At 47.2% G+C, this 21,377-nt stretch overlaps 1 protein-coding gene across 1 annotated transcript in view; it reads left to right on the forward strand.

Annotated features, from left to right (window-relative positions):
- Positions 1-21,377, forward strand: part of LOC100350250 (uncharacterized) — a 62,608-nt gene that overhangs the window by 23,987 nt on the left and 17,244 nt on the right. Inside the window, exons 7-9 of the mRNA XM_070049826.1 lie at positions 645-860; positions 1,002-1,158; positions 1,496-1,758. Of these exons, the coding sequence (XP_069905927.1) occupies positions 645-860; positions 1,002-1,158; positions 1,496-1,758 (636 nt within the window). The remainder of the gene's footprint in view (positions 1-644; positions 861-1,001; positions 1,159-1,495; positions 1,759-21,377) is intronic.

A 21,377-nucleotide genomic window follows, 5' to 3' on the forward strand; every position in this document is an offset into this window, starting at 1 on the left:
AACTGTATAAATGTGATATTGATGATTTCACTTGAGGATACAGAGGCTTGTGGATAGAATGATTTCCATTTCTTGGCGCAAGAATTGTCTCTTTATAATGTTTAAGGTATAAATTTGTTTTATGTGGATTTATGCATCAGTTTTATTTTACCAGAAAAAAAAAAGTAGAACTATTAATGAAATTGGTGTGTGAGGCTTCCCGGGGGCGGGGTAATCTTTTCACTGAAGCGCATGAGATTAATCACGTATTCGGAGTCCCATCCTTTACAGCTGGTTATGGAATTCTGGGGAAGCAGCTTTCCCATGACCCCTGACCCCGCGTTCCCTCCAACGCGAGCGCAAGGGCGCGCGCCGCCGCTAGGGGGCGCAAAGGAGGCTGTGGCGGTGCCCATGGCGTCCCTAGAGGGTCCCCGCGGGGGCTTCTTCCTGGGCCTCCTGCTGTGGCTCCAGCTGGCTCAGCCCGTGCTCAGTGAGGCCCTAGGTGGGCGGGGAGAGGACGTGGCTGGGCCGGGCGGCGCACAGGGCCGGGGACTGGGAAGGCGGTGGGCGTGTGCCGGGCGCCACAGGCCAGGAAGAGGAGGAGGAGGAGGAGGCCCAGGGGGCGATGGGCTCTCCTATCTTCCTGCTGGGCTGTTCTTCTGCAGGTGTGGGTTACCAAGCCAAGGAGGAATCTGGGGTGACCGTGCCAAGCCCAGAGCACCTGGGACCCCCGAAATCCCTCAGGATCTTGGAAGTCACTGCAGCTCCGGGGTCTCCAGCGCCGGCAGGGCCTGCGGGACCCCGGGTCAGGTCAGCACCCACAGGGCGACAGGACTTGGAGCAGGCTGGGACCTCTCTGCCTGAGGAGCTGTTTCCTCGAGGTACTGCGTGGGGCCAGGTCTGTGGTGCGGGGTTGGAGAGATGGGAGCTCCCTGAGGGTAACCTGCTGTGCCCTGGGCGGAGATGGCGGGGTGGGGGCGGCGGCTTCACGTCCAGTGCCCTCTCTTTACCGAGCCAATCAGCGTGCGGCAATAGAACCATGAAGATAGTGGGTGGATCACCGGCTCCAGAGAGGAGGTGGCCCTGGCAGGTGAGCTTGCGGATTGGATACAGCCACTTCTGCGGCGGCTCCCTCATCACCAGCAGGTGGGTGCTGAGTGCGGCCCACTGCATATTAAGGTGAGTGTGGTGCCGAGTGTGTGTCCCTGATCTGTCATCCAGGAGCCATTGTGTTCCCAACTGAGCATCGTCTTCATCTGAAAAAGGGGGTGATGCCCCCATAATTATTCAGTTGAAGTGAGACCTGAGATTTGGCATTGCTACCAAGTCCGGTGATGCTACTGGTGCTGTTCTGGGCCCACACGTGGAGCCCCACAGCCTGGAGTGCTCAGGCGTCCTGGGAAGGGCGGCAGTAGGGAGGGGGAGGTGGCTGCTGGAGGACAGCCAGGCTGGGAAGCACTGGATGTGGGGAAGGGGAGTGTGTGGCCCCTCCAGGATCTCTAGTCTGTCCCCACAGATACGCAGACTACATGGTGCAGCTGGGAGACCGAATGCTGGACGGTTCTTCAGAACAGGCACTCATGGTCCCTGTTCAAAAAATCATCATCCATAAAGATTTCGAAGCTGCATCTCTGACTCATGACTTAGCCCTTCTTCGGCTGGCCTACTCCGTGAATTTCTCTTCATACATCCAGCCCGTGTGCCTCCCTGGAAAATCTCTGACAGTGAAAGCTGGGATGCTGTGCTGGGTCACGGGATGGGGCCAGCTGTCAGAGAACGGTGAGACTGCCCGGCAGCAGGCTGCGGTGGGGCAGTCTGGTGGCCTGGGTCAGCCCTCCAGCCTCAGGCAGGGGAAAGGGGCGATAGGTGGGATGGGGGATGGGGGAGCAGATGCTGCAGGAGTCATCTGCTGATTAAGGTTCCTGTTGCTGTGCAGGACCTTGGGTGTGGGCGCCGGGTATGGTGGGTTCTCTCCAGGGGGGATTCCAGCTCGGGGTGATGGGCTGTGTTTCCTTTGGAGCTGCCCCTCACTAAAAGTACCTGCCCCAATAGGGTGGGCTGTCTGTCTCCAAGGAGAGAAAGCCAAGACAGAGCAACTCTGTAGGGCCTCTTTCCCTTAGGGAGAGGCTGGGTTTGTTACATTGCTGGTGCTACCCGTGTGTGAGCCTGGGGCCCTGTTTTAGAAGGTAATGATTTTTTTTAACTATATCTTTGGTTGTTGTCTTCATTTTTCTTTTCCTTTTTTTTTTTTTTTTTAAGATTTGCTTATTTATTTGAAAGGCAGTTACAGAGAGGCAGAGGTAGAGAGAGAGAGAGACAGACAGACAGAAAGAGATCTTCCATTGCTGGTTCACTCCCCAGATGGTCTCAGTGGCCAGAGCTGAGTTGATCTGAAGCCAGGAGCCTGGAGCTTCCTCCAGGTCTCCCATATGGGTGCAGGGGCCCAAGGAATTGGGCCATCTTCTGTTGCTTTCCCAGGCCATAGCAGAGAGCTAGATCAGAATTGGAGTAAGTGGGACTTGAACCAGCACCCTTATAGGATGCTGGCACTGCAGGCGGTGGCTTTACCCACTATTCCACAGTGCTGGCCCTAGTAAAAATGCTTTACTGCTGCTCAGAGCTGTCACAATTAGCACTGATACTCAGAGTGGCAGTCACTTGGTCATCCTTTCTCAGGGTGGCAAGGTCTAATTTCTCTCCCATGTATTCTTCCTTGTGTGTGTGTGTGTGTGTGTGTGTGTGTGTATTTTCAAAGAATTATTTATTTGAAAGGCAGAGAATAGGGCCGGCACTGTGGCACAGCGGGTTAACGCCCTGGCCTGAAGCGCCGGCATCCCATATGGGCACTGGTTTGAGTCCCGGCTGCTCCACTTCCGATCCAGCTCTCTGCTATGACCGGGGAAAGCAGTAGAAGATGGCCCAACTCCTTGGGCCCCTGCACCCGCATGGGAGACCTGGAAGAAGCTCCTGGCTCCTGGCTTCAGATCAGCGTGGCTCTGGCCATTGTGGCCAATTGGGGAGTGAGCCAGCGATGGAAGACCTCTCTCTCTCTCTCTCTCTTTCTCTCTCTCTCTCTCTGCCTCTCCTCTCTCTGTGTAACTCTGACTTTCAAATAAATAAATAACTTTAAAAAAAATGAAAGGCAGATTGACAGAGACACAGAGCAGGAGAATGATCTTCTGTCCAATTATTCACTTCCCAAATGTCCATCCTAGCTGGGTCTTGGCCAGGATCCCTGAACTCCGTCCTGGTCTCATGTGGGTGTCAGATGGCACTCAGACCATCTTCCACTGCCTTCACATGCACATTAGCAGGAAGCTGGATCGGAAACAGAGCAGTCATGACTCAACGGGACACCAGAGTTTTGGGTACCAGCATTGCAAGTCGCAGCTGAAGCTGCTGCAGTACAACACCAGCTGCTTCCTTTTACTCTCTTGATTTTGTTTCTTGCCCTTCCTCTTTCAGTGTGAACACTGGCCCCAAGTTCCCTTTTTGTCACAGGGGCACCAAAATTACTGCCCTGCTTACCGCCAAGGAGGGAGCTGTGTGTGATCCCCTGGCTAGGACCCGGCGTGGGTACTGGGGGCTCTCGTCATGGTGCAGACTTACTAACAGAAATGACCTCTCTGTAGGGAGTTCACAGATGGCTGTTGAACTTCAGGAATCTCAACTAAGAATTATTCACTTCAATCAATGTAACGGGATGCTCCAGAACAAGTTGTCAACTAGCACTAATTTGGTCAAAATGGGGTCTATCTGTGGCTACAGTGCCCAGGGAAAGGATGCCTGCCAGGTCAGTTGCTGGCCCAGTGCTGCTGTGTGTTCCGCTCATCTCCTTAAAGCTTCCTCATCCCTTGGCAGTAGGGCATAGCCACTGTCTAGCCCTGCACTCACCCCTTCTCAAGTTAGTGGGACATGAGCATAGCCACCTAGACTCTCCTGGGCTAGCCTGAGCTGACCCTTCAGGAGAGAACAGCTGTCACTGCCCGATGCTAGTGGGACGGGAGCAAGGCCAGGGTGAATCGGGCAAGAGATAACAGTAACGCACGTTCATTTTCAGCCCCTTCTGTGTAACAGGCAGTGTGCTTGGGCAAACCCTTTACTTATTTTGTTTGTTTATATTCTGCTTTATGAAGCATGAGTTTTTAAGTAGATATGCTTTTTGTTAGAATTTTTTAGTTCTCATTTCTCATATTCACAGAAATCTGGGGTTGGCAGGATCTTTGGGGAGCCTGAGGATGCCCCATATGTGCCTGATGCCTCAGCATCTTGCTGTGTAGACACCCTGCTCTGATGTGGACATGTTCCAAACCTGCTGTTGGTTTCTTTCTCTTTCTTCAGGGAGATTCTGGGGGGCCCTTGGTCTGTGAGTATAATGAAACATGGATCCAAGTGGGGGTTGTGAGCTGGGGCATTGGCTGCGGTCGCCAAGGCTATCCTGGAGTCTACACAGAAGTTGGATACCACAGGGACTGGATTTTTAGGCACCTGAGTCTGGCTACCTGTCTGGACTCAGCTACCTTCCTCATTTTAAGCCTGTGTCTGGTGCTGTCCCTGCATATCCTGGGGACCTCGTGATCGTCATGGCCTACTCTTCTCCTATTTCTGAGACTCACACTAAACTTATCACCCAGTCTGCTCTTCTATTTCAATATCCTTTCCTCAAAATCTAGTTGGCATTGATTGATCTTGAAGAGGTCCACGCACTAGACCATGGCAAGGAGACTGGGGCCTACAAAATATCTGGCTTAGTGTCCTGGTCACCAGCTGTCTTGGCCAACCCTACTCGTGGGCTGCATTTACTTGGGAAAGAGGGGGTAAACTAAGCCCATCTAGAAGACAGCCACGCTGCCAGGTGGAGCTGGCATCTTAGTATCTACCAAAGAAGAGATAGCATCGACAGTGAAGCAAGCCCTAGACATGCCTCTGATTTCAGGGCTCTGGCCTGAGATTTTTGTCAAACTAGTTAGCGTGGTGATTGCTCAGAGGGCATGAAGGAGCATAGCCAGGCCCCTGCAGAGCTGCAAGGCCCTGGCTTCCACTTCTGGCTCAGTTGCCTGCAGCTGGAGAAGGTTCCCTGTACCCCAGTGAGGGTCACCTGTGGCCTCAACCACACAGCCCTCTCTGAGCAACCCAGTCCCTCTTATTCAATACCTCATTGGCTGCATTCAGGAACCCCCTACATTGTGTTGAGGGATTACGGAGTGTGGAGGCTTCAGATGTCAACTGAATAAATGTTTGGAGAGTGTCTCCCGTGTGCTTCTGAGCTCTGCTCCCCTGTGCGGTTTGCTTGCATGAACCATACTCTGTAGAGAGCTCTTCATTGTGTTCTTGGGGAATACATTTCTGGTCTCCCATAGACTGTGGAAAATCAGAGATGAGGAGCTGTCTGCCCCCAGCTAAGGTGGCCCTAGGTGGTGTGACCTAGCCTGTGTCCTGTTTTTACCGCCAGTATCTCTAGAGCTGCAGGGCTGTAACACTTCTTCACAGCCTCTGTGTGAAGGAGCGGGGCAGCAAGAGGGACAGAGTTTAGGACATGGCACCCTTCCTTGTACTCATGCTTCCCTGCTGTTCCGCCTGGAGGAAGCATGGGCTATGGGCTGGGCCTTTTTTTTTTTTTTTTTTTTTTTTTTGACAGGCAGAGTGGACAGTGAGAGAGAGAGACAGAGAGAAAGGTCTTCCTTTGCCGGTGGTTCACCCTCCAATGGCCGCCGCGGCCGGCGCGCTGCGGCCGGCTCACCGCGCTGATCCCATGACAGGAGCCAGGAGCCAGGAGCCAGGTGCTTTTCCTGGTCTCCCATGGGGTGCAGGGCCCAAGCACCTGGGCCATCCTCCACTGCACTCCCTGGCCACAGCAGAGGGCTGGCCTGGAAGAGGGGCAACCGGGACAGAATCCGGCGCCCCGACCGGGACTAGAACCCGGTGTGCCGGCGCCGCTAGGCGGAGGATTAGCCTAGTGAGCCGCGGCGCCAGCCATGGGCTGGGCCTTGATCTCAAAGAACTGAGTACTGGCAGGAGGTGCGCAGGTGGGAGGGGCTCACTGTGAGAGCCAGAAGTGTTCCGCTCCTGATTCCCAGCTAGTCTCCTGAGTCGCCCAGATGGCTCCTGGTCATCCCAGCCTTTATCGCCGATGTACTCCTGTATCTGTGTTGGTGCCAGAGACCCCAGGTATCAAAGGCCATAAGTCTGAGATGGTATTACCTGGTGCTGAAAGAAGCTGGGGCTGGACTCTCTGCTTTCTGACCCCACCTGGTCACAGCCATCCCAGTAAGTCCTAATGCGGAGTTTAGTTATGAGTAATTAATTCAAACTGTAGGTTAGTTTAGATTAAGTATATTTAAAATTAAGACTTAATAATATGTAGTATGTTAAGATTAAATGATATAAAATATGAGGCAACATATTAAAATCTTGGTCTAAAGAGCTTTCAGGACCTGGCGCGAGAACCGCTGTTGCTCCATGACAGGCTTTATTTTAAGTCAGAAAAGACAGGCCTAAGGGTACGGGAGTGAAACTATTCCTGGAATTTAGACTCTTCTGCCTTCCTGTATGACGCCTACCCCCTAAGTTGCTCAAATGCACCAATAAAATGCATAAATTTAGGTAACTGCCATATAAGGAATAAGGAACTCGCCTACGTGTGTAGTGACGTATGTACTTGTTTACTCGAGTGCATAAAAATGCTGGCAGGGGGAGGGACGGGGCTTCTTGCCTCAGCACTGTACTACGTTGTAGGTGCCAGGAAGAGCCCCAGCTAGCTGGTAATAAAATCCTCTTGCTGTTGCATCCAGCCTGCCTTTTGTGAGTTGTTTTGCGGAGGGTCTCAAACCAGACCCAACACTAGGTCATCCTAGGCTTGCCACCCACCTCCAGGTTACGTGCAAATTTCTCTCCTTTACATCTAGCTGGGCTTTTCCCACGTTGGTTTCTGTGCTGGCATTGCTTGTGTGGCTCCTTTTTTCCTTGTTTATTCATTTGTGAGGCAAGAGGACAGAGTGATTGACAGAGAGAGACACAGACACACAGAGAGGTACAAAGCACGAGATCACTCTCACTTGCTGATTCACTCTTCCAGTGCCTACAGTGGCCCCCGCTGGGCTGCAGCAAAGCTCAGGAAGTCAATCCAGATCATCATGGATGACAGGAACCCAACTACTTGGGACATCACCTGCTGCCTCTCAGGGTCTTCATCAGCGAGACGCTGGAGTCAGGAGTTGCAGCAGCTGCTCCGACGTGGGCCACAAGTTACCTAACCAGTCTCTTAACTCCTAGGCTAAATGTCTGCCTCCCACTTCCTTTTTGCTTCCTCCACATCAGTTATGACCCAATCTGAGTGCCTCCTTCCAGGAGCCACTGTGGCCTTCACCGGCTGTGTCATGTGACACTTCCTCTCTTGGGTATCCCTGACTCTGGAGGTCCTGGGCTTGGGCATTACTGCACATCCTCAGGTGGACACTGTCCTCTGACGAGGCGCCTGTGTCTAGTAATGATCGGCCTTCTGCTCTGCAGCCCTGGGCAGGGTCTTAGCAGGAGTTCAGGAATTATTTGGAAAATGAGTGATAGAGTAGATGACGAAGTACTCACACGTCCTCTCTCCCCCTACTCCTCCCTCTCTCTGCCCTCTCAGCTCATCTCCGTCCCCATTCCTTTCCAGGTTGCCTCAGAGAAGAGGAGAGAGCACAGAGGGCGGGAAGGTTACAGCCCCCGTGGTAGGAGAAGCCCCAGGCTCTGGAAAGTTAGGGTTGCAGATGGGGTGCCCTTTGGTCTGCGAATGTTAGAGCAGGTGTCTTGTTGGAGGGGACTCAATCAGTTACAGAATCTTGGTCACCAAGAATCAGTGGTGGTCACCAGGAAAGAGGGACTTGGTCCCCAGAGAACTGAACACCAAGGGCCAGGTGAACATTGGCAGTGTTACAAAGAGACCGTGGATTGTCTGATCAGGCAGTGGTCTGTGGCAACAAATTGGAGGTGGATCCCAGGAGGGAGGACAGAAGCTGTCATTAGGAGGACCCTTGATTAAGGGTTTGGAGGCTGGGTAGAGGCAGCCTCTGGGAGACACAGGTGGCAGGGGAGTAGGGTCGAGTGGCAGGCAGTGAGTTCTACTGAGAGTCCTCCACTTTGGAAAAGGAAACACAACAGTGAAGCACACAAGCCAAAGGGCTGCAGGTCTTTGGGGCTGGTGAGACTCAGCAATGAGCATTCCTAGTGCCCAGACTGTGGTCTGAGATCCGTCTTCCATCAGAACAACCTGGAGGTTCATGGAGAAGTGGCTCAGAAAAGTACAGGTGTAGAGCAGGACTGTGTCCGATGGGCCCGAAACGTCCTGGCACAGCAGGGAGCAAGGGAGCTTGCCCACATTCCTGTGATCCTGGCCAGTTGACTCACAATGCTGCTGGAAGAGGGACCCCGTAGTGCGGTGGGGTGTTCTGGCTTTGTTCTGCTTGCAGAGATAAACACCTGCCTCCAGCTTCCGGAAGCACCAGTCACAATCAGTGCTCTGGGCTGCAGGTTATGGATTTCCTTAAGATCAAGCCCCTCACAGGGATTGCCCATGGCAACTGGTCAGTGTGCAGGGACGTAAAGACCCAGTTTCCTTCCCTCGAAGTGGGACAAGTTGGAAGGGCCTCTTGTGGGACCAGCTGTGATTTCAGGTGCAACTGCCTTGTGGCTCAGCAACTCCCATTGCCCAGATCTGTCTCACTCAGTCCCTTACAGGTGTCACTCCTGAGAGCTGTCCTCAACCAACCGCTGCACACCATGGTCTCTCGGAGTCCGTGTCCAGGGGCTCACTCTAGGACTTTCTGCCTGCAACGGTTGGAACAGTTTGGACTTCAGGAAGTGTCACAGGGTTCTATGCTGTGCAGGAAATCACCCCCAAGTCAGTGGCCTGAACATTACCCAGTGTATGGTGGTCCATCCTCTTTAGTCGAGGTTCCTTATTTGCAAATCCATCGACTTGCTGAATTTTCTTTTTTTATCTCTAACATAAACAGTGTTTTGTATCCATCTGTGGATGTGCAGAGGGCAGTAGAAAAATTTGATTCTTGGATGCAGAGTTCCTAGCCAAACTTGAGCCATGAGGTGATTGTTTGCCTTTCTCGGCTCTTATATCATAAACAAGTGTCTTTTTCTGTCATTTCCTACATAACAGTTTTTACATTTTTGTACTTTCTGGGGTCCTTCCCTGGTTAGAAGGCTCCCAAGCATCCTGCTGTAATGCTGCTTAGTATTGCTAGGCACCAAAAGGCTGGGATGTATCTCATGCAGGAAGTAGGTGTGTTAGGTCAGGTTTGCTCAGGTTTGTGTATGGTGATGTGAGCCACGAGTGCAATGAATCAAGAGGTTGCGCTCAATGAGGAAAGCACACAGAGCACGGTCCTGTGTTGATTGGTGAGAATGTCGATAGCAGACGCTCACAGGCACCGCGCTGTGTTTCCCCTAGGAGCAGTGGCTCCATTACATGCAAGGTTGGCGCTTGTAATGCGTTTGTAAAACATAACTCCTGTGCTGGAGAGATTCATCTGTTTTTCTCACCATTTTGTTGGTTATTTGGGCGGCTCTGATGGTTTGGTCTGAGCTCATTCCCATGGCTGCATTCAGCCGGTAGCTGCTCCAGTGCCATGGTGAACCACGAAGGCCTTGCTCACCTGTGAGTGGTGATGTGGGAGTATTGTTAGGGGTGCCTCAGTTTCCTCGAAGGACCTCTGAGTCTGCAGTGGGCTAGAGCTGGTGGACTCCGGTCTCAGGTGGTCCAAGGGCGTGGAAACAGAAGCGACAGTGCCTCTTACCGCGGAGTTCGGAGTTTGTACCACCTTCCTTCTGCCACATTGTGAGGACAAGTCACAGGCCAGCTCCTATTTCCCGAGGGTGGGGAAACAAGTTCTAGGTCTTGTCGAGTAAAGATGCAAAACTATTGTGGCTGTATTTTCTAATTTGATTCAGTGAGGAAAATAATAGCAATGCACTGAAATTTGCCTTAAAATGCTTAGTCTTTGTAAGTTTTCCAATGCTCAAAGAGAGAGAAATGATATAAATATGATATCAGTATTTTCCATCTCTAGTGAATTTGTGGATCCAGGCCAACATGATCAATAGCTGATAATTTCCCCAAATGAGAATATCCAGACATCATGCGCCTTCTAGTGAAAAAAATGCATTACCTGCTGTATTGTTGACAGTGTTGAACCTGAGTCCTACTGTGAGTTTGTGGGAAATACTTCCAGAAGACAGAGGAACATGAACTACACTGTGAGTGGCATTTATAAAGTGTGGACTGTGGGAGACTCTACAGGTCAAACATCCCAGATTGTTCAGCAGATGAGCTACAGGGGTTGGGGGAGAGAGGAAAAAGAGAGAAAAACAGAAAGAAAGAGGGAGAGAGGGAGAGGGAGCGGGGGGGGGGGGGGAGAGAAATTAACGTGTAGTTGAGACTCTCTCTAAAGATGTGTCACATACAAAACAGTTGTGCAAGATTAAAGTGTAAGTGCCCAGGGAAGTAGTTTTGGGTGACAAAACCATAAAGACAGCCAGGAATGTGAGCTTGATGGTTTCACTCGAGAGTAGGAGGTAATTGTGTTGAGAAAAGCACCTGCATGGCTTGTAGAGTGATGGTTCTATTTCTTTACCTGGATTGTAGTTATAAGGATGGTGCTTTTGGGTGCTTAAGCTAAATATTTATTCTGCATAGTGACACTTTTTAATTTAATTTTATTTTACGCATTAACGTGTAAATAGTAATTGCTCAGAGTTCCCGTCAATGCTTGTGTGTGATGCTTTCTGGATGTGGACTGGGAGAACCTTTTATTATCATTTAAATTTATTTAGCTGCTACTGGCCTTCATGTTGTCAGTTTCTTCTTCACTATTATTGATGCTTTAATATTTTTCTACAAATGTATTTATTTCATATAGACTTTCCATCTTTTGGCATGCAGTTTTTTAAAAAAAATAACTTCGTTGAGGTGAATTAACCTACAGTACACTGCAAACAGGACAAATTTAAAATGAGTGATTTAGTAAGTTGTGATATGTGTGTACACATTTGTAACCATTACCATGATCATGAAAATGATCATATCTTTACCTCCCAAATTTTCCTTGTGTCCCTTCACAGTCCCTCTTCTTACCCAACCATCAATCTGCTTTCAATCAGCTACATAGGAATTTTTGCAGTTTCTATAACTGGGGTCATAAACTTCTTTTTTTACCCTGATTTTTTCATTCAGCACAGTTATTTTTCAATGTATCCATATTGTAGTGTGTACTAATAGTTCATTTTCATTGATGCGTAGTACTCCACTGTAAGGATGTTGCCCATTCATCTGTTTATTGGCATTTGGTTTTCTACTATAATAGATTAAGTAGATATGTAGAAGTCTTTATGCAGACATTTGTTCTCATTCTTGGGCAAATACTTGGGTGTTTAATGGAGGAATCACCCAGTAAGTGTATGTTTAGGTTTTTAAGAAAGAGCCACGCTGCTTTGCAAAGTGCTTGTGCACTTCCCATCCATCCTGGCCACTACTTGGTATGGTCAATTTTTTTTTTCTTAAGACTTATTTATTTGAAGCCGGCGCCGCTGCTCACTAGGCTAATCCTCCGCCTTGCGGCGCTGGCACACCGGGTTCTAGTCCCAGTCGGGGCGCCGGATTCTGTCCCGGTTGCCCCTCTTCCAGGCCAGCTCTCTGCTGTGACCAGGGAGTGCAGTGGAGGATGGCCCAAGTGCTTGGGCCCTGCACCCGCATGGGAGACCAGGATAAGTACCTGGCTCCTGCCATCGGATCAGCGCGGTGCGCCGGCCATTGGAGGGTGAACCAACGGCAAAAGGAAGACCTTTCTCTCTGTCTCTCTCTCTCACTGTCCACTCTGCCTGTCAAAAATAAAAATAAAAAAATAAAAAAAAGACTTATTTATTTGAAAGAGCAAGAGTGAGAGCAAGAGTGAGAGATCTTCTATCCACTAGTTCACTCCCCAGATGGCTGCAACAGCCAGGTCTGACCAGGCTGAAGCCACGAGCCAGGAAGTCTATCCTTGTTATCCTGGTCTCCCACGTGGGTTGTAGGGCCCAGGTACTTTCCTAGGCACATTAGCAGGGAGCTGGATTGGAAGCAAAGTAGCTGGGACTTCACCCCGTGCACCATTGTGGGATGCCAGCATCACAAGCGGTGGTTTAACCTGCACAGCCACAAGACAGCCCCAGTCAGCCATTTTAATAGATATGTAGTAGTACCTCATTGTGGTTTTAATTAGCATTTTCCTGGTGACAACTAATGTTGACATTTTGGTGTACTTATCTGCCTATGTGTTTCTTCTTTGATGAACTGTTTATTCAGATATTTTGCCTATTTTTCAATACTGGGGGTTTGGAACTTTTTTTTTTGAGTTTTGAGGGTTCATATGTTCTGGATATAAGTCCTTTATCAGATATATGATTTGTAATTTTTTTTCTCATTCTATAACTTGACTTTTCATTCTTATAAGAGCATTTACTCCCCAAATGGCCACAGTGGGTGGGCTGGGCTGGGCTGAAGCCAGAACATGGAACTCCATCTGGGTCTCCCTTGTGGGTGGCAGGAACCCAAAGACTCTTTCGCTGCTTTTCCAGGAACACTAGCAGGAAGCTGGATCAGAAGTGGAACAGCCGGAACATGAACCTGGCACTCATGTGGGATGCTGGCCTCACAGGCGGCAGCTTAACCCACTGTGCCACAATGGTGGCCACTAATAGCTTTTTTTTTTTTTTTTTTTTTTTTTTTGGACAGGCAGAGTGGACAGTGAGAGAGAGAGACAGAGAGAGAAAGGTCTTCCTTTGCCGTTGGTTCACCCTCCAATGGCCGCCGCTGCAGCCGGCGCACCGCACTGATCCGATGGCAGGAGCCAGGATCCAGGTGCTTTTCCTGGTCTCCCATGGGGTGCAGGGCCCAAGCACCTGGGTCATCCTCCACTGCACTCCCTGGCCACAGCAGAGAGCTGGCCTGGAAGAGGGGCAACCGGGACAGAATCCGGCGCCCCAACCGGGACTAGAACCCGGTGTGCCGGCGCCGCAAGGTGGAGGATTAGCCTAGTGAGCCACGGCGCCGGCCTGCCACTAATAGCTTTTAAAAATGGATTCTTTGGGGGCTGGTGCTGTGGCATAGTGGGTAAAACTGCTGCCTGCAGTGCCAGCATCCCTATGGGCACTGGTTCAAGTCCCAGCTGCTCCACTTCTTATCCAGCTCTCTGCTATGGCCTGGGAAAGCAGTGGAAGATGGTTCAGGTTCCTGAGCCCCTGAACCCACTTGGGAGACTTAGAAGAAGCTCCTGGCTCCTGGCTTTGGATTGGCGCAGCTCCGGCCATTGTGGTCAATTGTGGAGTGAACCAGAGGATGGAAGACCTCTCTCTCTCTCTCTCTCTCTCTCTCTCTCTCCCCCTCCCCCCCTTGCCTCTCCTGTGTAACTCTTTCAAATAAATAAATAAATCTTAAAAAAATAGATTCTTTGAATTTTCTATGTTCACTATCATGTCATCTGCAGATATAGATAAGTTTATTTCTTCCTTTTCAATTTATATGCCTTTTCTTCCTTGCCTTGAGTCCCTAGAAACTTTAGTATAATGTTGAATAAAAGTAATGAAAATGAAATCCTGTCTTGTTCTGGATTTTAGAGGAAAAAAATCTTCTGTTTTTTTTTTTTTTAAAGATTTTGTGTATTTATTTGACAAGTAGAGTTAGAGACAGAGAGAGACAGAGAGAAAGGTCTTCCTTTTTCCGTTGGTTCACCCCCTAAGTGGCTGATACAGCCGGTGTGCTGCGTCGATCCGAAGCCAGGAGCCAGGTACTTCCTCTTGGTCTCCCATGCGGGTGCAGGGCTCAAGGACCTGAGCCATCCTCCACTGTACTCCCGGGTCACAGCAGAGAGCTGGACTGGAAGAGGAGCAACCGGGACAGAATCCAGTGCCTCAACCGGGACTAGAACCCGGTGTGCCGGCGCTGCAGGCGGAGGATTAGCCTAGTGAGCCACAGCGCCAGCCTTTCAAAAAAAAATTTTTTTTGACAGGTAGAGTGGACAGTGTGAGAGAGAGACAGAGAGAAAGGTCTTCCTTTGGCAGTTGGTTCACCCTCCAATGGCCTCCGTGGCCATGTGCTGTGGCCAGCACATCGCACTGATCCGAAGGCAGGAGCCAGGTGCTTCTCCTGGTATCCCATGCGGGTGCTGGGCCCAAGGACTTGGGCCATTCTCCACTGTCCTCCCGGGCCACAGCAGAGAGCTGGCCTGGAAGAGGGGCAACTGGGACAGAATCCGGCGCCCCGACCGGGACTAGAACCTGGTGTGCCGGCGCCGCAGGCGGAGGATTAGCCTATTGAGCTGTGGCACCGGCCTTTAAAATTTTTTTAAAAAATATTTTTACTTATTTTTTTGTAAAGATCCTTATCAAGTTGAGGAGCCTTCTGTCCCAGTTTACAGTTATTTATTTATTTATTTTATTTCTGTGAAATGCAGAGAGAGAGAGAGGGAGAGATTTTCTATTTCTTGGGCAGTGATGGCTGTAACACCAGAGTAGGGCCAGGCTGAAACCAGGAACCTGGAATTCCAATCGGGTCTCCCACACAGGTGGCAGGGGCCCAAGTATTTGAGCCTTCATCTGCTGCCTTCCCAGGTGCAGTAGCAGGAAGCTGGATTGGAAGTGGAACAGCCTGGATGTAAACTGGCACTCTGATATGGGATGTCAGTATTGCAAGTGGCAGCTTAACTTGCTATGCCACATGCTGGCCTCTAAGAGTTGTTGTTTTGTTTGAATCAGAAATACTTGTTGGATTGTTTAGCTGTTTTATCTGTTGAGATGATCATATGATACTAGTTTTATCCTAATACAGCGAATTGTATGGGATATGGGCATCCCTGCCACACCTACGTACCTCCCCAATTGACTTTTCAATGTTAAAACAAACTTTGAGTTCCTGGAATAAATTCCTGGTCATGATATACTATATATTGTTGGATTTCAGTTGCTGAAATTTAGTTTAGAATTTTTTCACCTGTGTCCATGAAGAATACTGTTCTTTAGTTTTCTTTACTTGTAATGTCTTTGCATTAATATCAGGGTGATATTGGTCTCAGAATTATTTAGGCAATCAGTTTTCTGGGTATGTTTGTATAGAATTGGAATTATTTTTTTCTTGTGGGACTGACATGTCATTCATTCATTCATTCATTCATTTATTGTTTTTTGAGAGGTAGAGTTACAGACACAGAGAGGTAGGACAGAAAGATCTTCCATCCTCTGGTTCTTTCCCCAAATGGCTGCAATGGCCAGGGCTGGTCCAGTCCAAAGCCAGGAGCCAGGAACTTTGAGGTCCACATGGGTGCAGGGACGCACGCACTTGGGCCACCTTCCATTGTTTTCCCAGGCCCTCTGCAGAGAGCTGGACTGGAAGAGGAGCACCCAGGACATGACTGGTACTCATATGGTTTGATGGTGCTGCAGGCAGAAGCTTAGCCTACTATGCCACAGTGCCAGCCCCTGGTATCTGACCTAACATCATGCAGATGTTGAAATTATAGAGGTCTAGAGTAGAACCCATGTAAACATCATCATTAGCAGGAGGAGGAGCCCATGAGGAAGCCTCCTGAAGAGGTGGGGGAAGTGAGGGGAGGACGGTCACAGCACCGGCTCTGCTTGCGTGGCTGCGCCTCTTCCTGTTTTCTGTTCTCTCCCTCCCCTTTGTCTCTCACTCTGTTCACACACACACACACGCATGCACACACACACGCATGCACACACACACAAATGTGCGTGCATGCTCTTCAGGTTATCTATTGCTGCCTGAGTGAACTTTGATAGTTTGTGTTTCAAGGGATTGGTCTCTCATGTGAGTTATCCGATGAGTTGTCATAAAGCTGTTTATAATATTCCTTTGTTATCTTTTTAATATATGTGGACTCTCTAGTGATGCTACCTCTCCCATTCCTGATATTGGTAGTTTATGTCTTCTCTCTTTTTTCTGATTATTTTGGACAGAATTTTATCAATTTCTTGTTCTCAGTGAACTGGGTTTTGATTTCATGGATTTTTTTGTATTGTTTTTGTATTTTTAAAAAATTTGTTGATTACTACTCTATTTCTTTTTTTTTTAAAAATATTTATTCAGCTATTTGAAAGTCAGAGTTAGAGAGAGAAGGAGACAGAAAGAGAGAGAGAGAGAGAGAGAGAATTTCCATCTGCTGGTTCACTCCCAAATGGCCACAATTGCCCAGGCTGGGCCAGGCCAAAGCCACGAGCCAGGAGCTTCTTCTGGGTGTCCCACGTGGGTGCAGGGGCCCAGGGATTTGGGCCATCTTTCACTGCTTTCCCAGGTGCATTAGCAGGGAGCTGGATAGAAGTGGAACAGCTGGGACCCAAACTGGTGTCCATATGGGATGCCAGTGCTGCAGGCAGCGGCTTAACCTGCCACACCATAGTGCTGCCAGTCTTATCTCTTCTTACTTTGTGATTCTTTTTCTAATTTCTTAAGATGGAGGCTAAGGTCTTGGTTTGAAATGTTTCTTCTTTTGTGTTATGGGTGATGAGTGCAATTAATATCCCCTTGTTTATTGTTTTAGATGTACTCCACAAATTTTAATGTGTTTTTGTCTTCATTCAATTAAAAAAGACTTTGTAATTTCCCTTTTTATTATTTGACTCATGAGTTATTTGAAACCATGCCACTTAGTTTTCAAACATATTAGGATTTTCCAATATCATCGTATTATTTGTTTCAAATTTCATTCCTCTTGGATCACATAATGCATTTTCTGTGATTTAAACCTAATCAAATATGATCTATCTGGTAAATTTTCTATGTAAACTTGAGAAAAAGATATATATTCTGCTATTTAGTGGCACATTCTATAAATGTAACTTGTTGACAGTATTGTTCAAGTTTCCCTATCGATTTCCTGTCTACCTGATATATCAACTATAGATAGATTATTACTGAAACATCTGGCTGTAACACTATCCTCCATCTTCTATCAATTTTTATTTCATACATTTTTGAAATAAAATTTTTATTTTGGAATAATTTTAGATTTACAGAAAAGTGACAAAAAATAGTACGGGGAGTTCCCTGAATCCTCACTCAGATTCTCCAGTCTTAACATCTTAATTATGAGGTTGTGTTTGTCAAAACTAATAAACCAGTATTAGCACTTGGCTATTAATTAAACTGCAGGCGGTGTGTAGATCTTACTTTGTTTTTTTCCCCTAACATTCTTTCTGTTCCAAGATACAACCCAGGATTTTCATGGTATTTAGTACAGTTCCTCAGTCTCTTCTGGTCTCAACCATGCTTTGCTTGGGTGACCTTGTGAGTTTTGAAGCATTCTGATCAAATAGCTTGTAGAATGTTCTTGAATTTAGGTTTGTCTGATTTTAGGGGGCACGTGTTGGTCATCTTTTGACAGACATATTAGTTAGGATTTTCTAGGGAAACAAAAGTATTTCAAAAAGTTCATGGAAAATGGACTTAAAAGATATTTATTTGGGTGGAAAACATTTTTAAATCCATGCATAGTTTTTTCATATTTTTCCCGTGAACCTTTTGAAGCTCTCTCGTGTAAACATCTACTACACTTAGGCTCAGGGGTAGGGAACGTCCAGCCTGCGGGCTGCATAAGCTTCGTGAAATCATGGGGTCTGGCCTTGCCAAGACTACCATGGGCGGGACTTGAAATTCAGTATGTCTACAGCAGGCTCATTCTTCAGTTGATAATTCTGTATGGCCGGTGAATGATGCTATAAATAATCAAATGGCTCTTGGCAGAAAAAAGGCTCCCCACTAAGTAATGACTTCATACTGTTGTCTCTAATCCAGGACCATGTGTGGTTCATTCCAGCCTTCTCTCCTTGCTCATCTGTAACTTCCTTCTCTTTTGGTAGAAAAGCTGGTCCCAACATTCACCATCCATTTCGTTATTTGTTTAACTCACTATACCTTTAAATCGGTTTCAGAGTTGTGAAACTGAGCTCCTGTGAGAGAAGCTTTACTAACTCGTCGTGGTATTGCCTCAGAGATCCCAGTGGAAACACCATTTTTCAGTTCCTTAAGTCAGCTACTTTCTTCTGCATCCCTTCAGTGAGGTTATGACAACATTGGTAGTGTGGTTAGATATTTTTGTCACAGTCTGTGGTCCATACCTGGATCCCCTGCCTTCTTGATGAAGAGACGGAGAGGGGGAGGGGAGAGGGAGGGTGGGTGGTGGGGACTCAGTACTTGAGCTATCATCTGCTGCCTCCCAGAATGCCTACTGGTAGGAGGCCGGACGCCAACACAGGCACTCTGCGCTACTGAATGCAACTGTCCTACCACAATGTCCACCCAATTCCTATTTTTAAAGACAAATTAATGGACTTTACATTTTTTGAGCAGTTTTAAGTTTTCATAAAAGTTGAGCAGAAGGTACTAAATTCACAAATACGCTTTTAAAATCCACCCCCCACCCCGGTTTCCCATATTATTACATCTTGCACTAGTGTGGTATATTTTTTATGATTAATGAGTTCATATTGGTACATTATTTAGCTAATGTTCATAGGTTATTTAGCTAAGGTTCATAGATTGTATTAGGATTTACTCTTTGTGTCATATATTTTAAGAGTAGACAGTTATATGGTAACATGTAGCCACCATTACATTATTATATGGTATAGTTTCAGTGCCTTAAAAGATTTCCTATGCTTATTCTATTCACCCCCACTTCTCTGCTCCCCACCCCAAATCCTGGCAATCACTAATGTTTTACTGGCTTCACAGTTTTGCCTTTTCTATCATATCATATAGTTGGAATCTTACAATATGTGGCATTTTCAGATTGGTGTCTTTTACTTAACCAATATGCGTTTAGAATTTCTCCATGTATTTTCATGACTCAATAACTCATTTTTTTTGTTATCACTGAGTAATATCCCTATCACATACCACATTTTATCCATTTACCTGCTGAAGAGCATCCTGGTCACTTGCAACTTTTGTCAGTTATAAATAGAGATTTGGCTCTGGAACTCTGGCAGACATTTAACCCCCTATGCCATAGTTAATGGTTCTGAGAGCGTGGAAACTTAATCCACTTACGGAGTTCAGGAGGTGGGCCTAGTGGGAGAGCCTCAGGTCACTGCTGTGTCCTGGGGAAGGTAGTGCTCACAAAAGGGTTGCTTATCAAAGTCTGAGCAAGTCCAGCCATTTTCTGTGCCCCGACTCAAACATGGGATCTCTCCTCTACTTGTGTTCCATGCTCCACCATTGCTACCCTCATCAGCAGCTGAACCAGTGGGCTCACCCACCTAGGACTCTGAACCTCCAAAAGCTTAAGTGAAAACACGCTTCCTTCCTCCATTAGTAGCCTGTCTTAGGCCTTCCATTGAACTAACACAGAACTGACGAATACATGTGCTATCAAGCAGCAGGTACAGGCTTACATATGGACATAACAGTTCAGTTTAGCTGTGTAAATCAGAAGGAGTGAGATTCTTAGATCACGTGGTAGAGCAAGTTTCACTCTGTAAGGAACTACCATACTGTCTTCTAAGCTGGTAGTACCATTTTCCATGCCCACCATCAATAAATGAGACTTCCTGTTGTTTCGCAGCTTTGTCAGCATTTGGTGCTGTCAGTATTTTAGGGTTTCAGCCATTTCAATAGTAGTGCTACCGCATTGTTGTCTTATTTTGCATTTCCTTGATGATACATGATGTAGAACATCTTTTCATATATTTATTTGCCATTTGTATGTTTTTGGTGAGGTGTCTGTTCAGATACTTTGCTCATTTTTAAACTGAGTTGTTTGTTTTCTTATTGTTGAGTTTTAAGAATTCTTTGCATATTTTGGATGCTATCCTTTAATCATATATGTGTTTTGCAAGTATTTTCCCTAAGTCTGTGGCTTCTTGTCTCTTCATTCTCTCAACAGTGTCTTTTGCAATTTTTCATTTTAACAAAGTCCAACTTGTCACTTTCATTTTTTCATGGATTGGGCTTTTGGTGTATTTAAAAAGCCATTGCCAAACCAAGATCGCTTAGATATTTTCCTCAGTTATTTTCTAGGGCTTTTGTAATTTTGCATTTCTTTTTAGGTCTATGCGCTATTTTGAGTGAGTTTTTGTGGAAGGTGCAAGGTCTGTGCCTGAAGATTCTCCTCCTCCCCCACCTCCTTCCGGCATGTGAATACTCAGTTGTCCATCAACAGTTATGGAAAAAACTCTATTTCCATTTTAATTGCCCTTATTCCTTTTTCAAAGATCAGTTGGCTACATTTTTAAAAAGATTTATTTTATTTATTTGGAGGACAGAGTTACAGAAAGAGCGAGACAGAAAGAGAGAGAGTGTCTTCCATCTGCTGGTTCACTCCCCAAATGGCCACAACAACTGTAAAAAGAATGAAATCCTGTCTTTTGTAACAAAATGGTTGCAACTTGAATCTATTATACTTAGTGAAATAAGCCAGTCCCCAAAAGACAAATACCATATGTTTTTCCTGACACAGGAAGCAAGTCTTCCTTCCTTCCTTCCTTCCTTCCTTCCTTCCTTCCTTCCTTCCTTCCTTCCTTCCTTCCTTCTTTCCTTAAGATTTATTTATTTATTTGAAAGTCAGAGTTACAGAGAGAGAGAGAGAGAGAGTCTTCCACCTGCTGGTTCACTCTCCAGTTGGCTGCAATGGCCAAAGCAGCACCGAAGCCAGGAGCCAGGAGCTTCTTCCAGGTCTCCCATGCAGGTGCAGGGGCCCAAGGACTTGGGCCATCCTCCACTACTTTCCCAGGCCACAGCAGAGAGCTGGATTGGAAGTGGAGCAGCCAGGTCTGGAACTGGTGCCCATATGGGATGCTGGTGCTTCAGGCCAGGGTGTTAGCCTGCTGTGCCACAGCGCTGGCCCAGGAAGCAAGCATTTCAAGCAGTGACTTAACCTACTGCACTACAACACCTGCCCCAGTAGTAGTATTTTTTTATAAAAAAAAAAACTCTCAAGGATGGCATTGTGGTGCAGCAAGTTAAGCTACTGCTTGGGATGCCAGCATCCCGTATCACAGTATCAGTTTGAGTCCAACTGCTCCACTTTTGATCCAGCTTCCTGCTCATGCACCTGAGATACTTGGATGGAGTTTCAGGCTCCTGGATTTGACTTGGTCCAGCCATGGCCATTGTGGTCTTTTGGGGGAGTAAACCAGCAGATTCTCTCTTTCTTACTCTGCCTTTCAAATAAATAAATAAATGTTAAAAATAAAAAAACACAATTCAAAGTATGTTAATCCTGTCCATAATTTTTTTGATGGATTTCTGTTTTACCCATTATTTTGTCCCCTTTTATCAAATGCTTTCTCTGAGTTTATTCTGTTAATCCTTTCCACTTTTTGAGTTGAATATTATTTGTTATCAAATAAGCTAAATAAGT

The sequence above is a fragment of the Oryctolagus cuniculus genome, chromosome 10 (genome assembly GCF_964237555.1).
Source record: "Oryctolagus cuniculus chromosome 10, mOryCun1.1, whole genome shotgun sequence".
In the NCBI taxonomy this organism is placed as follows: domain Eukaryota; kingdom Metazoa; phylum Chordata; class Mammalia; order Lagomorpha; family Leporidae; genus Oryctolagus; species Oryctolagus cuniculus.